Source organism: Eleginops maclovinus, chromosome 9 (genome assembly GCF_036324505.1).
Source record: "Eleginops maclovinus isolate JMC-PN-2008 ecotype Puerto Natales chromosome 9, JC_Emac_rtc_rv5, whole genome shotgun sequence".
Lineage (NCBI taxonomy): Eukaryota > Metazoa > Chordata > Actinopteri > Perciformes > Eleginopidae > Eleginops > Eleginops maclovinus.
In genome coordinates, this window is record NC_086357.1 from 5,857,263 (window position 1) to 5,882,706 (window position 25,444).

The window sequence follows — 25,444 nt, forward strand, 5'->3', positions numbered from 1 at the left end:
ATCTCTATTTTGTTTTTGTGAGTTGCCTGATGTTGGAAATATTAATGATGGTCTGCCTTTTGTCAAATATGATGGAACTAGATGGCACATGGTGTGTCCTGCTCAAAGCCAATATAATACTATTAACTATTCAATAATTATAAAATAAAGTATAAAAACAATATTTTAATTCTACAAATGATTTGTTGAAGTTCTATGGATAATCTAAGTGATCATAGTAATAAGTGCAAATTTTTTATGTATATGATAATACAAGTATACATTAAAAAAAGGGGGGGGGGGAACCAAGAAGACTTTCAGGTTTAGCCAGTATCAAGACATCCAGAGCATGCCCCCATAATAAAGAATTGCACACTGATAAATAAAACATAGCACAGATGGTGTGGTGTGCCAGAGGAAGAGGAAGCAGCCCGGTGTCAGGCATCAGCTGACCGCCTCAGCCCTACAGGAAGTCGGTTGGCTGATTCAACATGGCTGCTGTCTGAGGATAGAGGAGGAGTAGTCCAGGCTATGAAACAGTCCGGTTTCTGACTCGGTTCCCTGTGTTAGCTGCTGTCAACGCTGCTCCGACATGGCCCAGTGTGTTCAGTCTGTGCAGGAGTTCGTCCAGGACTCGTTTGTCCCTATGGTGGCCGTCTTGTGTAGTGAAGAAGCGGAGAGAGTGACTCGCAAGAACAACCTGAGTTTCGCTGAGCTGCTGCGGCCTTTCTGCAGACTAACGTCCGAAGGTAAGGCTGAATGTTTACCCTGAGTGTCCGTCTCACACAGAGCTTTAGTGAGGGAGCTAGCGTCTTTAGCCTGTTGACATTAGCTCAGTGCTAGCAGGCGGCTAGCTGCGGTGTTGCCCGAGCGGAGGGGATGAAGTCCAGACTGACACCTGAGAGGGCCGACTGACGGACACTTGAGCTCTGAGCTTCTGGAAGACACACAGCTAACATTTCTGTTGTTCTTTTTATTCTATTATCAAGCAATAACTGTACTATTTAAGCACATGATTGGCGTATAGGATTGAGTTGCAGGCTACTTCCACAGAGCCAAGAGAACCGTGGTGACACAAACCAGTGTCAACAGGAGGACAGAGCAGGACACAGGAACCTACACTCCCATAAACTCACATTATTCACATGTTATCAGCACATGTGCCTACTACATGTTATTACAATGCTATGCAACCTTTAACCTTCATTATCTTACTTTAACAATTAGAGGGGCTACAGTTGTCAAGCAAGGTTGCATTCATTTCAGTCTGCTGCTGTATATAAATCAGCTGGGCCTGCACATTAAAGACACTCTAAAACATGAATCAATAATTAAAATGTAGAAAGAAGATAATGGAAATCATGAATCTGTCTGGGCTTTACATCAGGTAGCCTATAATTTTGAAATACTTCTGTTGCTTTATAATACATACATAAATACATACATACATTGTTTGTATGCTGTCTATTTGCACAGTTTGTAATTTCAACTGGTTATATATATTAATGACATCTTTATACATATTCACCCTCTCTGACTTATCCTGGAGCTTTTCTTTTGAATGACTTCTGAGCCAAGCTAGAAGCCAAGTCAGGGTCAAGATAAAAAGAAACTAAATTTGCTGATGGATTGAGTGCAGGTTTAATGAACATAATAACAGAGTAGCAAACCACTGTGAGTCATGGATATGTGCCCCTGACTTTTCTTTGTGGTATTACTCAGGATATCTAAAGTAGAATTGCAATTAAGAATCACTTTGATAGAAAAACAATGTGAGAACTGGTTTTACTGCTCATGTAAATGTGTTGTCATCTCAAAGTAAAAGACAGACTTTTCACCACTACACAGTAAAACATGGATTATACAGTTTATAATGCAGTATTGAATATTTAATTATACTGACTTTTAGTATAATTAAGATAATAGGATACAACACCTAGCCTGCATAACAAGAGTTAAAGAGGCCCTTTAATGTTAATGTTCAGGTTCATATTTGTCTTTTGTGCCTGTACTGGGACATCTCTCCATGCTTTAATGTTCAAAAAGCTCTTTATTTTTCTCATACTGCCTGTGCTGCAGCACCTCTTTTCACCCTCTGTCTGAAACCAGAGCCCAGTCTGCTCTGATTGGTTATTCGGATCGCTATTGTTGTGATTGGTCAACTGCTAAGCGAGGTCCCGCTCCTTAGCTTATCAAGTACAAGGTGTTTGAATGTTTTTCAATGGTAGCGCGAGTGTTACATAGTGGTGTCACTATATTATGGAAGTAAACAAAGGAGTCCAATCGAGGCGTTTCAGGCAGAGAGAAACACCCTCTGGAGGGAACACAGGTATTTTAGCCTTGCAAACCCTTTACATGCACAAAAAACTTATATAACACACTACAGGAAAGGGAAAACCATTCTTTGTATGTCCGTCCTAAAATACATACCAAACATGTCTTTTGATGAATCTGAAGTCGGATTTCTGCAGAGAAAAAGAGTCCATGATCCAAACACATAATTCTTATAGCAAGGATGTTCACTTAGAGATTACAATGAAGTACTGCACTACAACAATTCTTGCATCCTAAAGAACCTAGCGCTTGCATGGCAGAAGCAAAAAACGTAACTAATACAAACCTGCAATAAAAACGACCTGGTGAATGATTTGTTTTAAAGTTATAATTCAGTGTTAATTCATCGCTGGTGGGAGGTCTATGTCAAATACATATACGGTATGCAGTAATAAGAACTTGGTTAACTAAACCAATTGCTATATATTAATGATATTACTTAGATACTGAACTACAGGGCGTCCCCTCATCTCTCTAATACATACTCCCACAACTTCTGAGACCATGTAAAAATATACACCAATTTTTACCACTTCCTACTGCATTTTAAAACAAAGATTTGTTAGGGTTTGGGCCAGCATATAAGGTATTTCATCAAGGCTCTTTTGTACCACAGTTTGGGAGTCAATGCTCTAACATACTAAAATGAATACAAACATTTTGGATGTGAAATATTTGTGGTTCTAGCAGAAATACACACATCAACAACAGATTCATGTCTTCTCTTCTTCTTCACCAGGCCATATCCGGGACCCCAATAACCAGGTGCAGGTTGTGAAAAATCTGCGCATCTGTGTGAACAACGTGGTGACGAACCTCAACTCACCATCTACCTTCAGCCCCGCCCAGCGCCGCGTGCTCAATGAAGTGGTGTTATCCTGCCAGCCACAAGAGGGCGCTGCCACCAACGTGATCACAGCGGGAGACTACGACCTCAACTTCAGCGGTAAGACAAAGCTGGTACTATAGTAGACACTTTGAATATTTTGCGCTTTATTTGAGATCTTTTTTTTAATCAATATTGGAATCAAGTGCACACTCTTTTGTTGACTTTTCTGATCTTCCCTCTGCTGTGTTAATTGAATATTCCTGTATTATAGTGGGAGACTGCAATGGTCATATTGCAAAAACCTAAAGATGGTGGTGCTTAATAACTTTGATCCTAAACACCTCTTGGGCTGGATTTTACAGATCCAACACATAATAAAAATCTAAATCGATTTATTTTGAAATATCAACATATTTTTTAAGCTTGGTGACAGTTGTTGCCCCTTGCCCCGCAGCCTCATTATGATACATCTAGAGCGAGACTTTGCGTCAATAAAGTCCCAGCCAATCCCTTTTCTCTGAGATCATTTATGTACCAACTTAATTTACAATTTTCGACATACCAAGTCATTCAATGAAGTAGCTTTTTTTTAACCAAACTAAATGTAAGTTAAAAGGTTTTTCAGCTCCTCTGGTAAAAAAGCAATATCATCCTTGCCTCTGCAGACTTTCCCCCCCTTAGATAAAGCAACCTTTACAGAAAAAGTTTGAAAACCTGCTGCAGCTGGAGATAATTGATGGATTCAACCTGTTTGGCATCGTTGCAGCTTGTGATTTTTTTTGGCACTCAAAGCTCCCTGATCAATCATTGCATACCGTCTTTCAACGTCCCTTTAACACGCGATGGATAACCTCATGGAAGAGGCCATGGTACACACAGTGGTGCATGCCATTCAACACGCCATGGAACATGTCATGGTACTTGCCATGGTACATGTTATTGAACACATCATGGAACAGGTCAAGAAACATACCATTCAACTGATTGTTTCACATATGAATTAACTTTAAACAAGTTTGTCTACAGGTAATACAGCACTCGCCTCCATGAGAGCAGACACTAACCAACCCTCCCTCCCCCGGGCATGTCTCTAACTTCTCACTACCCTGTATACAAGAAAGCAACAGCACATCCATTTCATGCCATCAAAATTTGACTAAAGCACTCAAGTTAAGCTAAATGCTTTGGTTTTGCCAGTAAGATTTATAACATTAATATATAAAAGTCAAATATTGTATTTCTAAAGTTTGAAGTATAAAATAAAAAAGATTTGTGAAGAGTAAGAGCCCAGGTGGTCTGCAGTGTGTTGCCACAGGGATTGATAGTGTCCATATTATTTCGCCAAGTTATTTTTCAGTTTGAGCTTATTTGTAAGAGCATACACTTACAGTTTAGACTCAAATAAAGACCCGCTGGACCTTACTCTGTTCAGACAAACTGGCATGTTCCTGAATTGATCAATAAACTGGAGTACAAAAATTTAAAAATGTATGCAATCCTATTACAATACTATAATGACATTAAATGAAGCTCCTCCCTGTTTTTCCCGTGATTATCTGTAAATTCTCATTTTGATTGAAGAGACCATAAATGAAATGGGATGTTGCTAACATTAGCGCTGGCTGTCTGCTTCCACCTATCAGATCACTCTCTTAAAGCTAGCCTCCCCTGGTACAGTGCCTGGAGAGAAACACTGTCGGAAGTCAGCACCTCCCAGCACTACACAGGTATCACTATCTCCTAGCTGATGTGTGTGTAGCTATAGTCCTCTCAGGTATCACTGTTTCCTGGCTGGTGTGTGTGTAGAGATAGTCCTCTGAGTTTTCACTGCCTCTAGTTTCCAGTTCGCTGTCTGCTTTTTACCTTGTGGTGGGTTTTTTCCTTTGGTATTGTGGTTGCTAGTATTATATCATAACTTTTAATTTATGACTTAGTGTCAGATAAATAATTAATATGTACGCACAAAAAGCATGCACACACCTTTTCCCTCACATGTTTTTATATAAAGTAGAAATGTGTCACCTCACACAGACTTCAGACCAGCGTGCACACTTCTCTAAAGCTAGCTACAGGTGAAGTGATAAGGTGTGTGCATTCACTATTGTCAGTGGGAACTCTCTAGTCACCTTTTGGGCGTTTACTTGTTTATATGTGACTTAAAAGTGTGTTTTTATCTTGCTGCTAGTTTCTTTTAAGCATACGTTTAAGGGTTAGTCACGTAGCCCATGTGAGAAATGCAGCTCAGGCATGGCTCACATGGCGTGCCAGCTTTGTTTCTCCTAGAGACTCAAGGTACTGTTGTTTTTTCTGCTTGTCACACGCAATTCTAATAAAGTAGACATTTTGACAGTATATTGACATCATACCAGTAACAATATAAATATTTTTATATATGTTTATATGAAATATTTGCACAACTCTAGCTTCAACATCATAAAGTTCTTAGAGCCTGCTTTACTGGAGATGCTTTCAGCTCCTTTTCCTCTAGTGGAGACGCACAACTTTCCTGACGCTGAGGTATCCGACATAATCTTAAGCATTCGGTCAATCCTGGCCAGCTGTCCTCCCATCCGTATATTTTATCCTGTGCGGCTGCTGATTACCAGAATCTTAAAAAGCTAATTTCCTGGCCCCAGCTTGTGACAACTAAAGAACTGGAGGTACCATTTATATGCCATCCTACACTAACTCCACAGAGAACTTGGTTATCTAGCAGGTGAATATTATTCACAGGACTGAATGGAATATGGTTGGCTCAAACAGACCAATTTCTCCAGACTGTTTTACATTTTTTTGAATAAATAAAGCAGAATTGAAAACACAAACATACTGTGAATAGTTATTTTGTTTGTTAACCATAGGGGGTTTTAGTCAAAAAGTTTTTAGTTTTAGTTTAAAATCATTAATTTGCAATCTGTTCTGATGTCCAAATACAAATATATGCAGATAACACGGTCATATGCGCATTCTAAATCAAAACTGCAAGCTCCAGCTTCTTCACACTCAAACAAGTGTTTTAACAGCTCATGGTCAAACAAGACAAACAAGATCATCAACAATGGAGGTTTCATTGTTCAACAGAAAGTAACCCTACAATGATTGTGTAATAGTTAACGTCAGTTTAAAAATAAATGGTACAGTATATATGTCAGTGATGACATGAACAAGATGCACATGTTGTTATGAGTAATCGAAGTATGACAATGATCTGGATAACAAGGAGAACCTACAGAAGAAGACAATGTCTGATACTTTTTTGCTAGATGAAATCCTCTATCTTATATTTTCTTTGTGTTTCTAGCGACCACGCCATGGTTTGAAGCCTACAGGGAGAACTTCCTGCAGTCGATGCCTGCCTCTGAACATGAGTTTCTCAATCACTACCTCGCCTGTATCCTGCAAGCACTCAAAACTAATGCAATATCAGTGTCTGCTATTTAGTACATTTACTTTTCTCTCCTCTGTGTGAAAAACCTCCTGTAGAGGGAAAATGAAGATTAGAAGTGTTACTGCTTGTGTGTGGTTAAACTAGTGAACCCTAACAAACCTGAATGTTATCAGATTTGATTAAACTGTTGCGTAATCCAGATTGCCGCACAGATATACATGACTTCACCTGTTCCAGTTCACTTTAAAACACTGGAAAAGCTTAGACAAAACCAAAAATCCAGACAAATAACCAAAATGTTAAAACTTTGGATTCTTTATTAGTCTCCTCATTTATCGACCAACAAACAAACTGCCTATTTTCAGAGCCTTTTAAACATATTGAGCACATGTGGGTTGATTCTGTGTCTTTTTCTAAAGTAATTATGTCCTTTTCAAGTACACATTGGCCACAGCTACATGGTACATCTTGTCAGTTGGGTTTAAATTGAATTCTTTTTCAAAAGTCTTGGATTAGGTATTAATTTCAATTAGTTCAGCTGAAATCCCTGGCTCCCATAGTCTCTCCTGTTCTTCTATGTTTGCTCCACATGGTTGTATGTCCTTGACGGGGGGGTCCTTACAGGCCTGCTGGTGGTGTCCTCTACTGAGGCCGTCCCTGTGGAGCAGTTCCTCAAGCTGTCCCAGGAGCAGCACAGGGTTCAGCACAGTGGAGACTACACCAACCCCAAGTGGTTCATCCCAAACACGCTCAAGTACTACGTCCTACTGCATGATATGAGCGAGGGGGACGAACAGAGGTACTGAAAGAGCTTCACTATGTAGATGTTGATACATTTGTTGTCGTAGCAAAGCATCACTTTTGGCATTACTGTTAAATATCCCATAGTGTGTTATTTCTTCGATGGAGAACTTTGAACTACTTAATTCCTTTTAAATTCTTGAATTAAAACAACATTAATGCCAAGCAAGCGGTGTTAAAGTTCAACAACTATAAACACTACAGAGCCAAACGTGAAACTACTCAATGTTGTTGAATGGCTTTCATTAAGACTAAGCTACCGTGTTTAATCGTGGTTCCTGCTTCCTCTCCAGAGCGGATTCAGTTTACGAAGATATGAAACAGAGGTATGGTCATCAGGGCTGCTATCTGTTGAAAATGAACTCTCGTACCATCTCAGCCGAAGAGGATGATCAGATTCCAGACCCCTGGACTCAATACCTGCATAGGAACAATCTGCAGAACCAGGTAAACCCTTCAGCTTCGTCTGCATTCTCCGAGCATAGTCCAGTGTTAGTCATGAATGAGCCGGAAGAGGCTCTGTTGTGTGCCTTGTGTAACATTGACATTAATTGCAGGATGTGCTGGAGGATGGAGCATCAGCTGTGAACAGTGCTGCTGTGGAGAACAACATGAATGCAGCTGAAGTGGACTCACCAGAGAAAGGTCAGTCAGTTGCACAGCATATACTCACTTTGGCTTCCTCTTCTTTAGGTAACCAATAGATATCTTCTTAGCTAACTGAAGCTTTAGTGGAAGTGGTGATTTAACTAGGCTTGTATGCTATATTCAGAATTGATGTAATGCCTAGGGTTAGGGTTGAGGTTAGACAATAGAAAGAAGGAAAACCTTTGCAATGTTGAGTAACAGCTATGTTTTATTGTGAAATAAAACATTTTTATATTGTAAAATGTATCGTAGTATTTTTTTAAGTATAAAGCTGCACTGTTTTATCTTTTTAGGGGAGGTTAATTGAAGATTAGAGCATGTTAATTAGGCATAAAGCGGGATCGACCCTCAAAATGATGAGGTGTAGATGATACAAAATGATCTGTTAAATTCTGATTAATCAGAAGACATGTCTTACTTTTATACCTTCCTTTAATGACAGATGTTAAGGACCTGGACATTTCTGCGTATATATACCACCATCAGTGGCATTTATTTAAATCCAGAGACAGATTCAGTCTCTGTTCGAACAAATACAACAGTGAACAAATAGTGGTAGCAAATCATCTTTATGTCAAATCATGTCGGGGAAGAGATGAGGAGTTTAGTTTTGAAACAAAATGTTGAACTGAGCTATGTTGCTTTTCAAAAAGCTGACTTTTCAGAATGATCTGATCATTTTGGGGTTTGATGAATTAGGTTAGTTTTCACACTGTTTGCCACACTGGGGCAAACACTAGACAATTTGCAAAATTGACCAAAGGATTAATAAATATACTGTACGTAAAGTGGAATGGTAGCTATAGGGCTATGGAGGTGCCAGTTCTTGGCTCCGATACCTTTTTATTAATGCATGGGTTTGTGAATGTGTGTATTTCAACTGTAACTGTATTCAAAACAAAGGAGGCAAAGCTGTATTAAATAACTATGTGTTCTTCTACAGACGGAGCACCCAGCAGCCTGGAGAGCCACCCTCTGCAGCTGGATACAGCGAGCAGCCCGGGGAGCCTGCCTCCCCTCACCGCTGCTAACACTGAGCTGAAGAAAGCCGCTCCTGAGGCGGGGGCTGCAGGGAGCCACGGGACGTGTCTGACCCTCAATGACCACGGCCACATCAGACAGTTCATCCAAGAGTTCACCTTCAGGGGCCTGCTGCCTCACATCGAGAAAAACATCAGACAGCTCAACGACCAGGTACAACTCCGAGGGTCCACATGTTAAAACACACTGATCACACACTGCTCTGACACGCAGATAGAGAACATATAAAGTTACAATGACATAAACGGAAGCTATAAGTGAAAGAGACAAGATGGCTATCACTTTTGAGAATGAGTTACATGAAGCTGTTAAACTGTGTTGCATCACAAAAGAGTTTTTCTGTTCTTTCGCCTTCCCTCATAAATGTGCCAAGCAAAATTATCAAAGTTTCAGTAAAAAATAGAGAGACTGAAGCCTCCGAGATGACTATACCAAAGGAGAATGTGCTGCATTTTAAGCTACATGTTCATATTTGTGTGAATAGTTTAAGTAGATATTCAAACACATTGCATTTTAAACTGGTTTTGCCTTTTAATATCTTTCAGTTTCTTTTGTTGATACGTTTTTGTCGTGGTTTCGGAGTATTGTCGCAGCATGTCGCCATATACTGTATATATATATATATATAGCACTTCACATCGTTGGTGCTATTACTTTACTATTTTAATTTACAAATTGAGGTTCGTACTGCTGAATTTAAAGGGCCTTTTATTTTTAAAGGCATAGATAATAATTTTTGATTCAGTTACTCGCCCTGTCTTACCTTGAATTCTTCCAGAAAGTTTTGACTGAGTCCGAACGAGTGCACCCGTGCCAGTTTAGAGTTTATTTGAAAGTATTGCAAATGGAGAAGTTAGGAAACATGCACTTACAGTATTTGTGAAATAGTGAGCATGCATATACTTTGATAAATAATGACTTCATGCAAATGATCCAATTATTCAAGACTTTTTCTCTATTTTTCATTTAGGCATGTAAGAAAGTAGAGTAACTGATATACAGGTTATCATTGGAGGATGAAATAATCCTATAATGAGTAAGAACTATTCCACTTTTAGATCTGAAAGACCCCACAGTTATTTTATTTCGACCTTACGTTTATTTTAACACCTAGCTGTAGAGCCAATCCAATTTGAAATGTGTAAATCCACAGGTTTGTAACTTGAGGATTGTTCTGCCTTGAGCCAAGACTCACAGGCTCTCGCTGCCAGGCTCCCCAATGTCACTTAAGAGCTTGTTCAGCATTTCACAGGAAAGAGACCAAGAAAAAGATGGCAGGGCCGAACAGATCCATTTCTGATGTACAGATTCTTCTAGTATTTAGATCCAGTCTCACAAATGTCATTGCTACAATGTTATCCCGTATATAAGCCAAGTCAACATTCTTCTAGCCACACTCACTCACATGTGCCTCTGTGTTTGTCCACAGCTGGTCTCCAGGAAAGGTCTGAGCCGCTCTCTGTTCACTGCCACGAAGAAGTGGTTTGGTGGAGGGAAAGCTCCAGAGAAGAGCATCAGTGAACCAAAGAGCACATGCGGCCTTCTGTAAGCATCACACTCCATCTCCATCTGACTCTTCAGGTTCCCACGCACACTGTCACATTGTATTCATCGCTGCTTCGACCTTTCAGATATCCCCCAGAAGCCCCGGAGCTGCAGATCAGGAAGATGGCCGACCTGTGCTTCCTGGTCCAGCACTATGAGCTGGCCTACAGCTGTTACCACACTGCCAAGAAAGACTTCCTGTCGGATCAGGCCATGCTGTATGCTGCTGGGGCTCTGGTGAGGACACACACACCCGTCTGGACAATGAACATGAGTTTACAGTATTGATTAAAAAAATGGTACCACTTTACAATAAGACTACCCTTATAAAGGACTCATAAAGGGTTTATAATTAGGTTATTAATTAGGTTGTAAACACTTTATCAATCATTAAGAACCATTTATAAACCAGTTCTAACATAGTTTTCATAAATCAACCAAGGCTCACTGTTTGGTAAGATGACTCAGCCTTATATTTATTTTCATAATTTCTATTCCTTGGCTTTTAACCCAGCATGAATCTATGTTTCTGTATTTGTTTCATTGGTCTTGTTGTTTTGATATTGTTATTGATTTTTTATTGTTGTTTTTGTGTTTTGTGCTACGTGTTTTTATCCATGTGCAGCACTTTGTTTCAGCTGTGGCTGTTTTTAAAGGGCTTTATAAATAAAGTTGATTGATTGATATATTGGATACCTAGCTTTCTTCGTCTTCTTCATCAGCCAACTTCCTTGGTATCTGTTGTTCACTGAGTTGATTCTCCCTCCATCCATCTTGATGTCTTGTTATCTCTTGTCTTATTAATGATTTATAGTGTTCACAACCTAATTAATAAATAAATTACAAACTATAACCTCATTCCTTATGTTCTGTCCATTCTTCCGTACCTCTTGTGTAGGAAATGGCTGCAGTGTCAGCCTTCCTGCAGGCGGGTGCTCCAAGACCATATCCAGCACACTACATGGACACGGCCATACAGACGTACAGAGATGTCTGCAAGTATGACCTGTTACACAATGTCTGCTCTCTCACTGTTTGACTGTAATGCATACATGAGAGTGTTTCCTTGTACCTTATCCTTTTTATCTCCTATCCTCGTGTCTTGCCGTAATCAAGCACTGTAACATGTTCTCTCTATAGGAACATGGTGCTGGCTGAGCGCTGTGCGTTACTCAGCGCAGAGATACTCAAGAGCCAGGTCAAATACTCTGAGGCTGCGACTCTCCTCATTAAGATGACCAGCGAGGTGAGAAAGCCGCTTCATTATCAGTCCTGTTGTACGTCTTGGGTGCACTGCACACTTGACTCCACTCTAATGAAAAATCCATTGTATAGTGTTCTCATAATCACAGGCTGGAAACTGATAAATGGACTGTTTAAATGCAATGTTTTACAACTAATTCACTACTCAATAAGTCACGATGTAGCATTTTGTGTTATCCAAATGAAAATTGTCCTATGAATTGAAGAGGATTTTTTTCCTTTGTTTGTGCAGGACTCTGACCTGCGCAGCGCTCTGCTGTTGGAACAGGCTGCTCACTGCTTCATCAACATGCGTAACCCTATGGTCCGCAAGTTCGCCTTCCATATGATCCTGGCCGGTCATCGATTCAGCAAAGCAGGACAGGTGAGCCTTTTCAGCCATCACTCTTCTGAAGATGTTCCAATGTTTTATCTTTCTTTGTGTTCTATTGCAAACACGTACAATCTCAGGTTGTTTGTGTTTTCTGTTTTATTACAACAGTTTTCTTTCAACATGCAAGTTTGCTTTAGTCAATCATACTTATCAAGCCCTCAGGAAAGGCGATGGGCGTCGTAGCACATTTTCGTAGTGGCCAAGCTGTGGTCTGAAACAAGAGGCCATTGTGCGAAAAAACAAACAAACTTAGTCCCATTGACTTGCATTGAGAATAAGACATCTGTAAATCGGTGTTTTTCTTTTTTTTCTTTTTAGGTAAAGTAACTTCACACAGTATGAAGTGAAATTAGATAGCCCTTGGTTAAATTATTCAGTCCAATAAGTTCTAGAAGATGTATTCAGTTGTTTTCCCTCCTCCATTTATTTGACTGAGCCCAGACTGGACGTGAGCTAGTGGTTGGGAGGCGGGCTTAAAGGAACATTTAAGTCTGCATGTTTTTCTGGGTGTTTTTGCTCTTGAAAGTCAGGCCTTTTTGGCTTCATGAGCAACCGCACAACTTTAATAGGAATTAACAAAGCCCCAGCTCAATGCCGTGTCCGGTTCTCTTTATACATCCATGGGAAATACTCAAAAACATCCTGCTTTTATGCTGTTTTGACATTATGGATGAGGTTGGGATAATAAAAAAGGACTTTCATGGTTCACTTGTAATATACACTTGTTATACACACTTGATTTACTTAGTGTTGGTGTTAGAGAACATGAACCATGTGAGGAGAATACTTTGGTTTCAAAGTAGAACAAAATCTACACTCGGTCAATCATTTTTAAACTCAAAGGTAATAAAGACGATATTAGGGATCCATTATAAAAATGAATTATGATAAACCTCACACACTTGATACAACACTCTCCTGTCACTGCACACAGAGGAGGCACGCACTGCGCTGTTACTGCCAAGCCATGCAGGTCTACAAGGAGAGGGGCTGGTCTCTGGCGGAGGACCACATCAACTTCACTATCGGCCGTCAGTCCTTCACACTCAGCCAACCAGAGAACGCTGTGACGGCCTTCAGACAGATCCTGACCAATGACAGCAGGCAGACGGCCACACAGCAGGGCGCCTTCCTCCGGGAATATCTCTACGTTTATAAGGTACTGCTTCTCACGGGAACCCTTAAATCTCTTAAGCCAACAGCTCATTGTGATTAAAGACACTCTCTTTATAGAAGATAGCATGTTATCCTGTTTAAAAACACGAGCTTTAAGAATCTGTAAACCAACTGTATGTTGTCCAAGTTATGGCTTATTATTATTATAAGTAAAGTTCTTAAGTTATGAATACATATTGGTCAATATTCACTTTGTTTTAACAGTAAACACGGCCAAAACATGGAGACCATCTGAGTATATCTTTATATACAACATGACAGATGTTGTTTTTGAGTTTGTTTTAATCAGATGTACTGTCCCATGTGTAGTAACGAGTAGAATAATACATCCACATAATTATCCATGCGATCTTTGTTATAATTGTTAAATTGCCTTTTAAATGTAGATAAAAGGTGAGGGTAACAATCTCATTTGACTTACTTGTGTGTTCTCAGAGTGTGATAGTAGGAAAAGAGGACAGCCTCCCACAGCTGCCTCTGCCGTGCATCCACAGCTCAGCCACGAGAGTCTACTTCGGACATGAACGCCGCCTCGCCGAAGGTAACACACTCATTTGTCAAATCTAAATAAAATAGTGGATGTTAGTTTTAATCATCGTCCATGTCCCTGTTGTTTCTGCGTAGTAAGAACCTCATCATTATTATGAGTTCATTGTTGGCTAGGTCATTAGAACTTGTTTGAATAATTAGTTTTCATATCCTATTGAAGATCTTTTTTTTGTTTTGACAAGGGAAGAAGCCCCCTCTATTGAGGGTAAACATTGTTTGTAGCTTTACTAATGTCTTACTTGCCAAGGTAACTTAAAGTCAGTCAGCTTGTCTTGTGTGGTCAAGGTTGTGTTATTTGATAAAGGATTCCATTAAAACATATTTCTTTATATATTTATATCAGAAAATGTGAGATATTAATCTATTCTAGGCCATAGTGTCGCCACTGTTAGAAATAACAGGTTTTAAACTGATGTTTGGTTTCCCTCTATGCAGTATATAAAAGCTCCTCGGTCTTAGATGTAGGTAAACCCAGGCTTCAATATATCACATTTGTATTTGTTGTAACCTGTTGTGTGCAGGGGAAAAGCAGGCAGCCACTGATGTGTCCCTGGATCAGGAGTATGACCAGGATCAAGCATCCATGTGGGGCCACCTGGAGGAGCAGCTTGTGGCTTCGGCCAACAGGGGGGTCGTCCCCGGAAGTTTCCAGCCCAGCCAGTGCTGCCTGAACAGCCAGACGGACAACCTGCGCTGCCCTCTGGCAGTGGCCGAGGGTAAGATGATAGAACTGTATAGTGTGGAGTCCTAAAACACGAAAATGAGTCAGCATTTTACCACTTCCAGGTCCCTCTTCTTTAAGTGAACTGTTTTTCAACTTGATTGTGGTTAGCTGCCCGAAATAAGTTCCGTAGCTGAAGAGATTTGCACATTTTATCTAACAACATAAAGTATGTCGGTAAAAACCCCGCTGGTGAATCACCCAAGTTTCTATGATTCATAAATACATAGCGGTTGCTAACGACTGGCTAAATGAGACTTCTAAACGTCATCATTAGCGCCCTTTAGCTTAGCATTGGTGTTGCTGTGCCATGCGACCATGATGTAGTTCCTTTATAGCATAACATTACCTTTGTACTTCTGCCGGTTTACTTTATGCTTTAACAATTCCAAAAGTTGTTTAAATATGTGGAGATTATCCTGCTGAACACGATGTGTGAGTGTCATATCGATGTGTTTGCCACAGATCATTTTTCGTATATATTCCAAATTCCCATTGCTTTTCGTCAAGGGACCGTTTGCGCAGCCTATTTCTGGGATGGCCTACAGAAACACATCATCACTGCTCTACTCCATATAAAATTGTATCTAGATTTATCTCCACTGAAGTATGAAGTGTCCTCACCGACAGGCGTTTGCATACCCATCAGAAAACTATTATTGTTATTTATTTTTATTTGTACCAAGAGATGAATCTTATTTATTTTTTAAAACGATGCAAATATCACAACCGCTGACGACCATGAACTGAACTCTATATGACTTTCCATTAGCATTGTTTGCTAGAGGGAGTAGGACTACATAAGCTTTTCTGCTGCTTCTTGCCGAATATGAATTTTATTATTTATATTTTATATAAAATCTTTGTTAACATGTTCAATAAATTGACCTATATATTTAATTCTGCACAAGCATGTAGCCCTGCCGGCACTATACGCTTCCTGCTCATATTGCTCTCTTTGTGTCTGTGCAGAGCCAATCGTAGTGGAGGTGACATTCAGGAACCCTCTGAAGGTTCCTCTGGCTCTGTCCAACCTCTCCCTTCTCTGGAGTTTCACGGCTGATGGTACATCTCCATCCGAGGAGAAGACAGAAGAGGCCATCACAAATGAGGAGACCTTCACTCAAGGGGTGGGCAACCTGGCCTCTCTTTGTTAGATGAATGCTTTAATGTACAATACTAACATTTCAATATGTTTCCACCTGCAGATGAAGCAGAAAGATGACATCGCCACCACTGAGATCATCCTGGAGTTTCATATGGGTCCGGAGGAGACCAAAGTGGTAAGTATGTAGAGAAGTACAGGCGCCCTGCAGAGACAGTAAAGGAATATTCTGTGTTTCCTTTTAGAAGGATTTAATTACAGTTTATCACATTTAATACAAATACCCTTTATGGCTCAAATACCTGCCTGTGTGTGTCACAATAGCCATGAACTAGCTTAAACACCTGAGCTCTGTAAAGTGCCTCCATAACCCAAAACATTTATCTGCTTGCATCTCACTATTTATTTGTTATCTTGATTGATATGAGCAGAACAAACAGTATTTAATTGTACTTCACTGTACAGTATTTAATCTTCAGTTATTGTATAATTAATAATATTTACATGTACGTAGAATCCTGCATATACTTGATCACTTTCAACATTCCATGCATATTTTAGCTTATTGTGTTTATTTATTATTCTGACATGTATATACTTCATCTGCACTACTTCTAGACTGGTCTGACAACATACCTGCACTATTTTACTCAAATTTCAGCTACTCTATTTCAGTTTGCACTATATTTTAGTTTTATTTTATTATCTTTATTTTGTTATTGTCTTATGTCCTTTTTATAATATGCTGCATTGTGGGAGGAGCTCGGGACCTAAGACTGTAGCTACTGTGCACATGATAATAAAAACCCTTGAACCTAAAGATCATTGAAATTAAAAAAAACATTTTTTTTCCCGCTAGTTGTTATACTTTGGGCTTAACAGACATGTAGTTGTGTTGCTATGCTAACAGTCTCTGTGACCTTTGACCTCAGGCTCGACTCCGGCTGCTGCCACACAGAACTGGGCAGCTGAACATTGTGGGTCTGGTATATAACCTGGCTGCAGCCTCTTCTGGAGAGACGGCTCCCAGCACTGAAGGTGACACACACACACACACACACACACACACACACACACACACACACACACACACACACACACACACACACACACACACACACACACACACACACACACACACACACACACACACACACATTGTTGGCTGCTCTAGTACTAGGTATGTTTGGGTGTGTGTTTGCATTCTTATTAGATCAGACTTCTCCACATTTTTTAACAGTTTCATTTTCCACAAGCTTTCTTTTGTTTTGGGTCAACATTTCTTAATATAAGTACCCTGTCTTCCTGTCCACAGGCCAGCAGACTCTGGACTTGATGGTGGTCCGTGGCAGACAGGACCTGAAGATCCAGGGCCCACGATTGAATCAGACCAAAGAGGACAAGATGTTGATTCGACACGGTCTGGATCGGCGTCTGGATCCCATCATAACACCACCCATGCCGCTAATGGAGGTACCACTGACTAACACCTGCAGCAAAGTCTTGCAAATCTACAGACTCATGAGCCCATTCTAAAACCCAGTCCGCTACAGTCTTGCCCAGTTTGAATCCAATCTGAACTTCTGTGAAGACAGACTTTTTGTTTTTGTATTTGCTCATTAAAATCAAGTTAAATTACTTAAATGGAGGTTATTTTTGTGCACCTATTTGAGAAATATATAGCCAATCCAATCATCTTTCTTTTCTATAAGAACTAAAAAGTGTGCTTATGTAAGCTAGGACCATCTAATTATACACACCAATCAAGCTGCAACCCTAAGCGAGACAGCAGGTGTGTGGAGAGCCACATTGCTACATTCTTAGTCGTTTATACACTTAAGCTGCCCAGTCAGATGCAAATGTTTGGATCTAAATCCACTTTTGTAATTGGTCACTTTTGAATTTTCAAGTTTCACTGAAATATTTTACAGTGTAGAAACTGAAGACACACTAACCTCTGTTTTACTGTGTTACTTAAAAATCTATTTACTACTGATATTGTCATAGAAACTCCCAAATATGTCTTCCTGTTGATGAGTTCCGCACATGGATGTATAATAAGAACTGGATACAGCGTCGGAGGCGGGACCTCGTTCATTCCAATGAGAGCTGAACCTAAAAAGAAAGATTTAGTTATTCCAATTACCAAAAAACAAACAAATCAAAGTTGCCTGTTTACCAATGTATGTTTCTGTGTGTCTCAGGTGTTCTTCCTGCAGTTCCCCACTGCTCTGCTGTCCGGTGAGATCAGGAAGGCCTACGTAGAGTTCTGTAACGTCAGCGGGGTTGCTCTAACCGGCCTGCGAGTGGCCTCCACACACCCGGATTTCTTCACCTTTGGCAGCCAGACCACGACGCCCCTCACGCCCGTCAGCCCCACTTCAGCTGAAAACTGCTCTGCCTATAAAACGCTTGCCACGCCCCGGCAGCCCGGCTCCGTGGCGACTGAGGTGCTGGTCTCAGCAGGGGATTTCAGCCAGCCGTCCGGGGTGATGGACATCCCGATAGAGGGCAGCACGCTGCAGCCAGGGGAGTCCACCCAGCTGCCCCTGTGGCTCCGAGGACCGGACCAGGAGGGGGTGCATGAAATCAACTTCCTCTTCTACTACGAGAGCACGGAGAAGGGAAACAAAATCAGGTAGGGAGGGGAACTGGCATCATTAAGATTTGTATAAACATAAACATTCTAAACCACAAAGGAAAAGCTCATTAAGTATCAATATTGAACTTATTTTAAGTAACAGGAATATCTAAATTGTGTCACTGCCCACCTTTCAGCCAATCATTCAGCCCTTCACATTGCAGGAAGTTTCCCTGGGAACTCTGACGTATTAAAAGTATTTTATGAGGGTCTAGACTCAGACATTTTTAGTCACATTCAAATCAAACTTCTGTAGTCTGCTTCCCCTCTCTCAGCACATCATAACACTGTGTTGCATTATGGTCCTGCCTCATTATAGTTTTTTTATTTAAACTTCCTTTGTTCAAGTTATCTCATTGAGACACAGGTTCTCATTCCGTTCTCAGAAACATTTTCAAGACACAAAAACAATACAACACAATTATACAGACAAACAAAGACAAGTCGATAAGTTATGGAGTTGATATATCTAAGAACAAAAACATTCATCCTCAGACACTTATTGGAGTCTTACTGGACAGCTTCAGATGCTGCTGTAGCATGTTCCAGGTTGAGGGGGCAATCATTAATTGTGCATTACAAGGAATTCACTTCTCTCTTGAAGACAGAGAAGTCCATGACCATAGCAACAACATGTAAAGAATAAAATGTTGTTTGCATCTGACTTTACAAGCAAACAGCAAAGCCAATCATGTATGACCTACAGCTGGACATACGTATATTACATTTTGCCCAGAGAAACAGTTACTGATAGCAATAAGCTGATACTTGTTCCTCTCTGTCCACCTGCAGTCACCGGGTGCTGCGTCACACAGTCTTCATCTGTGCCAGCCGCTCTCTGAGTGTGCAGGCATCGGCCTGCCGCAGCAGCGGCCCTCCTCACCACAGCGTGGAGGACCGGGGCAGCGGGGGGACGCTGGTCTTCATAGATGTGGAGAACATCAATACGGTGAGTTACCCAGCATGCCGCACACTGCCAGTATGAACCACATGTCCCTGGTTGCTCATCATTTAAATACACTGCCTGTGGGCTTGCAGAGTGAAGCGGGGGTTCGTGAGTTCCACATCATTCAGGTTTCCAGCAGCAGTCAACACTGGCGCCTCCACAAGTGCATCAACCCAGCCAAGGATAAAGGTGAGGGAGCGCTCTGGGCTTCTCTCTTTATTTTGTTGTGAATAGATGGTAAACACACCCACATTCTTAATGCCTTTGGTTTTAGTATAACAGGACCAACCCAGTCACTCTGCTCTTTGTCTGTGAGTGTTAAGTCTTTCCCTCCCAAGAGCACAGCATGGGACCATATCAAAGATAATTGGGATGCACAAAAATGATCCTGATATTCATCAAGATGACTATTAAAAAAACGATTATGTTCTTGCACGAGTATAAAAAAGGTCATCATTAATTATAGTTCTGCCTCACATAAATAAAGGATAAATGGAATAGCAACATTTAATGAGCGTCCTGTTTGCATTTTTAACTCATCTTTGTTTCTTACTTTTCTCTACCATGATACACACCATGATAGTTACACAATATTCACCACCATCAACTTATAGTCAGGGATTTTTTCAATATGACATAAAATACAGTCATGAACTAAAGATTTGATCTGGAATGCAACTACACATGCCCAATATGAATCCATACTCCATCTAGCTCAGAGAACCTAATTTACAGAGCTTTTCACGGTACAGGTGACAGGGAAACAACCCCCTGTGAATACTGTGTGAGTAACAGTTGTAAAGGGAAAGTGTGTTTGAATGAAATAATGTGAACCCCTGTCTGATGTCAGTCTTCCCTCTGTCCCCCCAGACTGTAAACTCACCAGCAGAGAAAGAGCCAAGCTGTGTTTCAGAGCCACGCCATGCAAGCCTCAAGGTACCGCAGCCAGGAGAAGCTAACACCATCAATATGCTCGTGTCTGATGGAGTTCAGTTGTTGAACAGGCTCTGATTTCTCTGTTTTGTCTGTTTTCTAGCTACCTCGGGCACTGTACAGAAATACACGTTTGCAGACCTGAATCTGGGAAATGAACGGGTGAATATAAACCTGACTATTGTGGGATGATATGCTTTTCACAGTACACCACAAACGGACAAATGCAGACTGACAATATTTTGCTCTCAGTCTACCTCATTAATTCCCAATATTAACTTCTGCTCAATGCTCAAACAGCTAGTCCCTCACAGGTAGAGTGTAGGGACTTTATCAGGGCTTACTTTGTAAAAATAAAAGAAAATGCTGATGAGATTTTCAACAGTACGAGACACTCCTTTCACGCACCAGTCATCATGTGATCCATTAAAGTCCAAATATTGATTTTAAGTGTTAACCGCGCCCGTCTAAGAAGTAAGGTGTCTAATTTGTTTTAAAATATAACAACCCATTTTGCACAAATTAGTTTTTCTATTCAAACTATATTTAGTCTTTGTGCACTCTTTTTTTTAAACTACAAGTTGCGCACTTATATAAATATAAATATCAAAGACACATATGCAGTTTAAACATTTACAATGTTTTGGATTTCAAAAGTAAATGGATCTTGTTAAACTAAATATAGTTGTGGGGTACAAATGGGATAATGTACCACACATCCAAACTACATGGTAAAGGTTGCTTTGGTGATGTGTGAGCAATTTATGGGAAGCATTGTGCAACTTAATGTCATAACCAGTAGTGGTTGTGTGTCAGTGCAACACAAAAGGCCGTCTGCAGGGAAAACACTTGGGAATTATGATGATATCTTAGCATAGCTGCTATAGAAGTCGCTATTCTGTCGTATTTAAATAATGACAATGCGTAAAATTACATTATTCTCAAAAAGAGAAAAGATTATGTTCCAAATTTAGCTATAAGCTCATTTCTATATGCAAACCCAGAGCAGGAACCCATAATGATCAACACACACTTAAAACAAATGTCACTAACAATTATACAGCTGAATCAAATCTATAATATTAGAAGTAATTTAAACTAAAGACTAATCGCATCATGCTATGTGCCTTCCCCTCGCCTCTGTCCTCTCCTGCAGATCATCAGCTCCTCCACACCCTGCGGAGACTTCTTCTTCCGCGGCTGTCGGAGCGCCGAGGTTCAGCCAGTGGAGGCCCCAACATCCAGGACAACGGCCAGCAGCAGGAGTCAGGTCTGCGTCCCCACTGAGGACATCGGCAACATCGTCAAGAAGTGCAATGAGCTGGATCTCAACATCATCGTCATCTGGAAGGTACATGCAGTGTAACACATTCTGGCTGAGTGAAACTACAGAGAGCCTTCCTGACATAGAGCTACCAGAAAAACCTTTCAAACAGAATATGATTCAGGCAATCCGTACGGCAATCTTCCATTCTACTATGGGATTAATGCAGAAGCCATGATTTGCAAAACAACCAAGCAGATTATTCAACAAGTTACAGTGAAAATGTTTGCTCCTCTGATTGTCCCCAATGCTAATTTTATTAGTTAGTAAAGCGTGTGCTAACATCATAAGGAACACATGTTCAGAGGGTTGTTGTTGTTAACACTTTATATTTACACTAACTTTGGAAAAATGGAATTATTTACTTAACATTTGCCATATTTTATTTACCAAGCAGATATAGCTAATGCTTATGATCTGTGAAGAATTATCCAGGATGTCAGATCTGGATACAGATCCAATACAGAAAAGACACTGTTTAAACAGAACGGTTTAACACACCACTGTATCTTTTAAAAATTGTATTCAAATGTACGTAAAATGTATTTTGGTGTGTACAGGCCTATGTGGTCGAGGACAACAAACAGCTGATCCTAGAGGGACAGCTCCACGTGGCGCTGCAGACCATCGGCAAAGAGGCCACTTCTCTCACCCCCAAAGAGGTACAGTTATTAGTGTGTAACACTTTTCTCTCAGGGAAAAGATGCAGAATTCAAACCGATGACACTTGCTTAGGTTCTTTGAAAGCTGATTGGCTGCGGCCATTAAACTAAAAATGTTGTGTTCCTTATGCAGGAAACTCAGGAGATGGTGCTGCTCAAGTTTAAACCAGAAGCTCCTCCTCCAGTCATCCTTCCCGCTGCAGAGCTGTCCCAACTCATCAAAACCAACCTGCACTACCCCGAGACATACACACACCCCTTTGTCCAGGACAGGTGAGACACACATGCAAACACACACGCACACACGCATGCCTGGAAGCTGAGTCAGATTACAGATTTATTCATATACGACTCTGGAAAAAATGAGATTTATCTGGTTTAGTTTTGATTCTGAGTAAAATTATATATTTATTTATTTTCTGTAAGCTACTACCAACAATTATCCAAAATTATAAATAAAGAAACTGTCACAATAATGCAAAGAAAATATGTTCATTTTTCAACAACATTATACTAATATTTTTACTTAAGAAGCGTTCACATTTCCACCATGTGTTTGGCATCCTCTCCTCCAGTCTTAAACCTGGAGGAAAAGGTTCTGTTTTTCACTTTATGACACTCCTGGAGCAGAATCTGTTTTGGTTTGTCTCAAGACCATCCATCTTTGTAGTTTTCACATCCCAGAGGTGTTCAATCAGCCATCTAAGTGTCACAACTCCTACCCAATCTCAGCTGCTTTCTTAACCCCACTTTAAAGTGTGAAATAGTTTTAGAGCGGTACATCTACACTTGCTTGGAATAAAGCCTTAGCTGTCTCAAAGGTGTGTTAGAATGCTGTGAGTGAATCTGCTCCTCTCTGTCTGCAGCCTCTGTGTGGTGCCCGTCACTCTCACCCTGTCCAACTGCTCCCTGGCCCGGGTGCAGGTCATCATTGACCTACGGCACAAAAGCTCCAGGTAAGTGGGTGGGGTGTGTTTATCAGCATCAGAAGTCCTTTATTTGTCCCACAGCGGAGAAATTTACAGATTAGTAATAAAATACAACACACAGACAAATGAGTCGACAACCATGGCTAAAGATAAGTAGCAGTAATTTCAGTAAACTAAGGGACAAAGATGGCATTGAAGTATTGTGACCTTAAAAGAATATAAGTTTGGACATTTATAAAAAATAGGGATTATAGAGCCGTGCAGATTGCAGATAGTGTTTGTATTGCACATTGCATGTTTATTGCACAGGATTTCAAGAGTTTCTAGTGTGTGGGGGTCTAACAGGGCCCGTGGTGGTTGTACACTGATGTTATCGTGGAAGTGATGGAGGACTCGGTATATCCCCCCTATTTTTAAAACAACTACTAGCGTCAAACGAATAGTCTCATCACTCAGTGTGTTTTTGCTGGGTTTGCTTTATAGCCAAGTTAATCTGTGTTATCAGGACTTGAATCTGACACGAAATATCACTTTAATTACCCTATTATATGGCGTTGTGAAATACTTGATTCTGATTGGTCAATTATGACTGTCTGCTGTTTTTTAATAACAGACCGTTGCCATTGTTGAGTTTTCAAATCACAGCTAGCTGAACATTTATTTTAGCAGATGCAAATAAAACTCTTTATTGTAATACATTTATTATCTATATATCAATAAGATCATTTTACAATAAATACATGTATTTTTAGGTGCCTCAATTCATTTGTAAATCAATTAAATCATTTTATATAATAAAGTTCACATTTTGAAATTAATACAATTATTTTTTTAGACCCATCAAATAATTTTGAAATAAAGAAAATCCTATAAAACAGAACAATAATAATAATAATTTTGAGATGAATCGAATATTTGTGTTGTGAAACTATTGCTTTCTTTAGTAAGAAGCTGGAATAATGTACAGCAGAGCCAATTTGCGCCGGGTGTACATTTATTTAATAATGGCGCCTCACTGTGTCATTATCCCTCACACAGTCTAGTTCCAATTGAACATGTTAAACTGCTGTCCATATCTCCATTATTTTCCAGCCCTGAGTCAGTGGAGATCCACAGCTCGTTCACCTGGGTGGGTCAGACCCAGCACCACCTGCAGCTGCAGCCTCAGGAGGTTCTGTGCCTCACCCTGCAAGCGTGCTTCCTGCAGCCCGGGGTCTACAACCTCAACACGCCGCGAGTCTTCGCCAAACTGACGGATCAGGGCGCCATGTGTGAGACGAGTCAGCAGACAGCCAGTCCTGCCCTCATCATCATCAACAGCGCCTGAGAGCAGCAACACCACCCGGGACTCCTCTAACACACCAACCACTCTTCTTCTTTGATTTTGGGCTGCAGGAAGCATTAATGTTTATACCAATTACTAAAACTGGAAAATGTGTATTCATACCAAACAGGTTCTAGAGCTCTCTGAACTCTTTCACTTGCATGTTACTGTGTGTGTGCGGGTCTCATTCACACACAGCTCCATCCTCTGTGCTCTACTGGCTCCACACTGTGTGGACTAATGCAACAGACCTACTGCACTCTGGAGAAGCCATGTGTAAGTGTGCAGGATAAACTGAGCAGTAGATTAAAGTCACATAGTGTGACATTGTGACAGGAGTGGGACATCCTGTCTATTGACCCCCCCCCCCCCCCCCCACCCATTCTGTACTACCACGAGCACGCAGTGGATTTTCTACAGTGTGTTCTGCCTCCATATTGTGATCGAGCTCTTATATGCATTGACTTGACAGCTTTTTTTGAAAATGATGTATTATATTTATATAACAAATTGGTTGTAAATAGAAAATAAAAATGTAACTAATGAGACTGTATGATCCGTGACAGACTGTATAGATTCAGGGTACAGTGCGGTGATATTATGGACAAATATAATTATTGTGCTCAGTCACAAACAGGGCCTCAGCTCCACCATGATCGTGTGCTGTGAGAATAAATCTACAATGAAACACTCACACACACCAAGCTCATGGGAATATTTTTAGATTTGGCATATTTAAATGTACTGTTAATACTTTTAGGCCAACAAAATAAATAAATGAGAACTTCAGTACTTCTCCTGCAGAATTTGTGCCAGATATTTAGACTTCATGTTGAAGAATCCAAATTGATTTGCCTTATCATTAAGGTAAGTAATAATAATATTTAAATACAAAGTTTTCTGTGTCAATCTGAAGGAGGCAAATAAAATCAA

The 25,444-nt window shown here is 40.4% G+C and overlaps 1 protein-coding gene across 1 annotated transcript; it reads left to right on the forward strand.

The window, feature by feature from the left end:
- The first annotated feature begins 421 nt into the window (after nt 1-421).
- trappc8 (trafficking protein particle complex subunit 8) lies at nt 422-25,300 on the forward strand. Its single transcript, XM_063891845.1, has 30 exons — nt 422-728; nt 3,053-3,259; nt 4,786-4,869; nt 6,444-6,533; nt 7,155-7,329; nt 7,625-7,778; nt 7,889-7,976; nt 8,923-9,173; nt 10,450-10,565; nt 10,652-10,802; nt 11,464-11,564; nt 11,706-11,811; nt 12,061-12,192; nt 13,136-13,360; nt 13,813-13,918; nt 14,448-14,642; nt 15,620-15,777; nt 15,856-15,930; nt 16,685-16,790; nt 17,068-17,225; nt 17,957-18,390; nt 19,186-19,342; nt 19,432-19,528; nt 20,210-20,275; nt 20,376-20,434; nt 21,429-21,623; nt 22,157-22,258; nt 22,392-22,531; nt 23,125-23,214; nt 24,280-25,300. The coding sequence occupies exons 1-30, from the start codon at nt 572-574 to the stop codon at nt 24,512-24,514; spliced, it is 4,410 nt and encodes a 1,469-aa protein (XP_063747915.1). The 5' UTR covers nt 422-571; the 3' UTR covers nt 24,515-25,300.
- Nucleotides 25,301-25,444: the final 144 nt, after the last annotated feature.

Bases quoted from the DNA above. Each gene is read 5' to 3' on its own strand.
- trappc8 (XM_063891845.1), top strand. From the start codon at position 572: ATGGCCCAGTGTGTTCAGTCTGTGCAGGAGTTCGTCCAGGACTCGTTT. The intron at 19,529-20,209 runs GTGAGGGAGCGC...CTGTCCCCCCAG, and splicing joins CAACCCAGCCAAGGATAAAG to ACTGTAAACTCACCAGCAGA. The intron at 22,532-23,124 runs GTGAGACACACA...CTCTGTCTGCAG, and splicing joins CACCCCTTTGTCCAGGACAG to CCTCTGTGTGGTGCCCGTCA.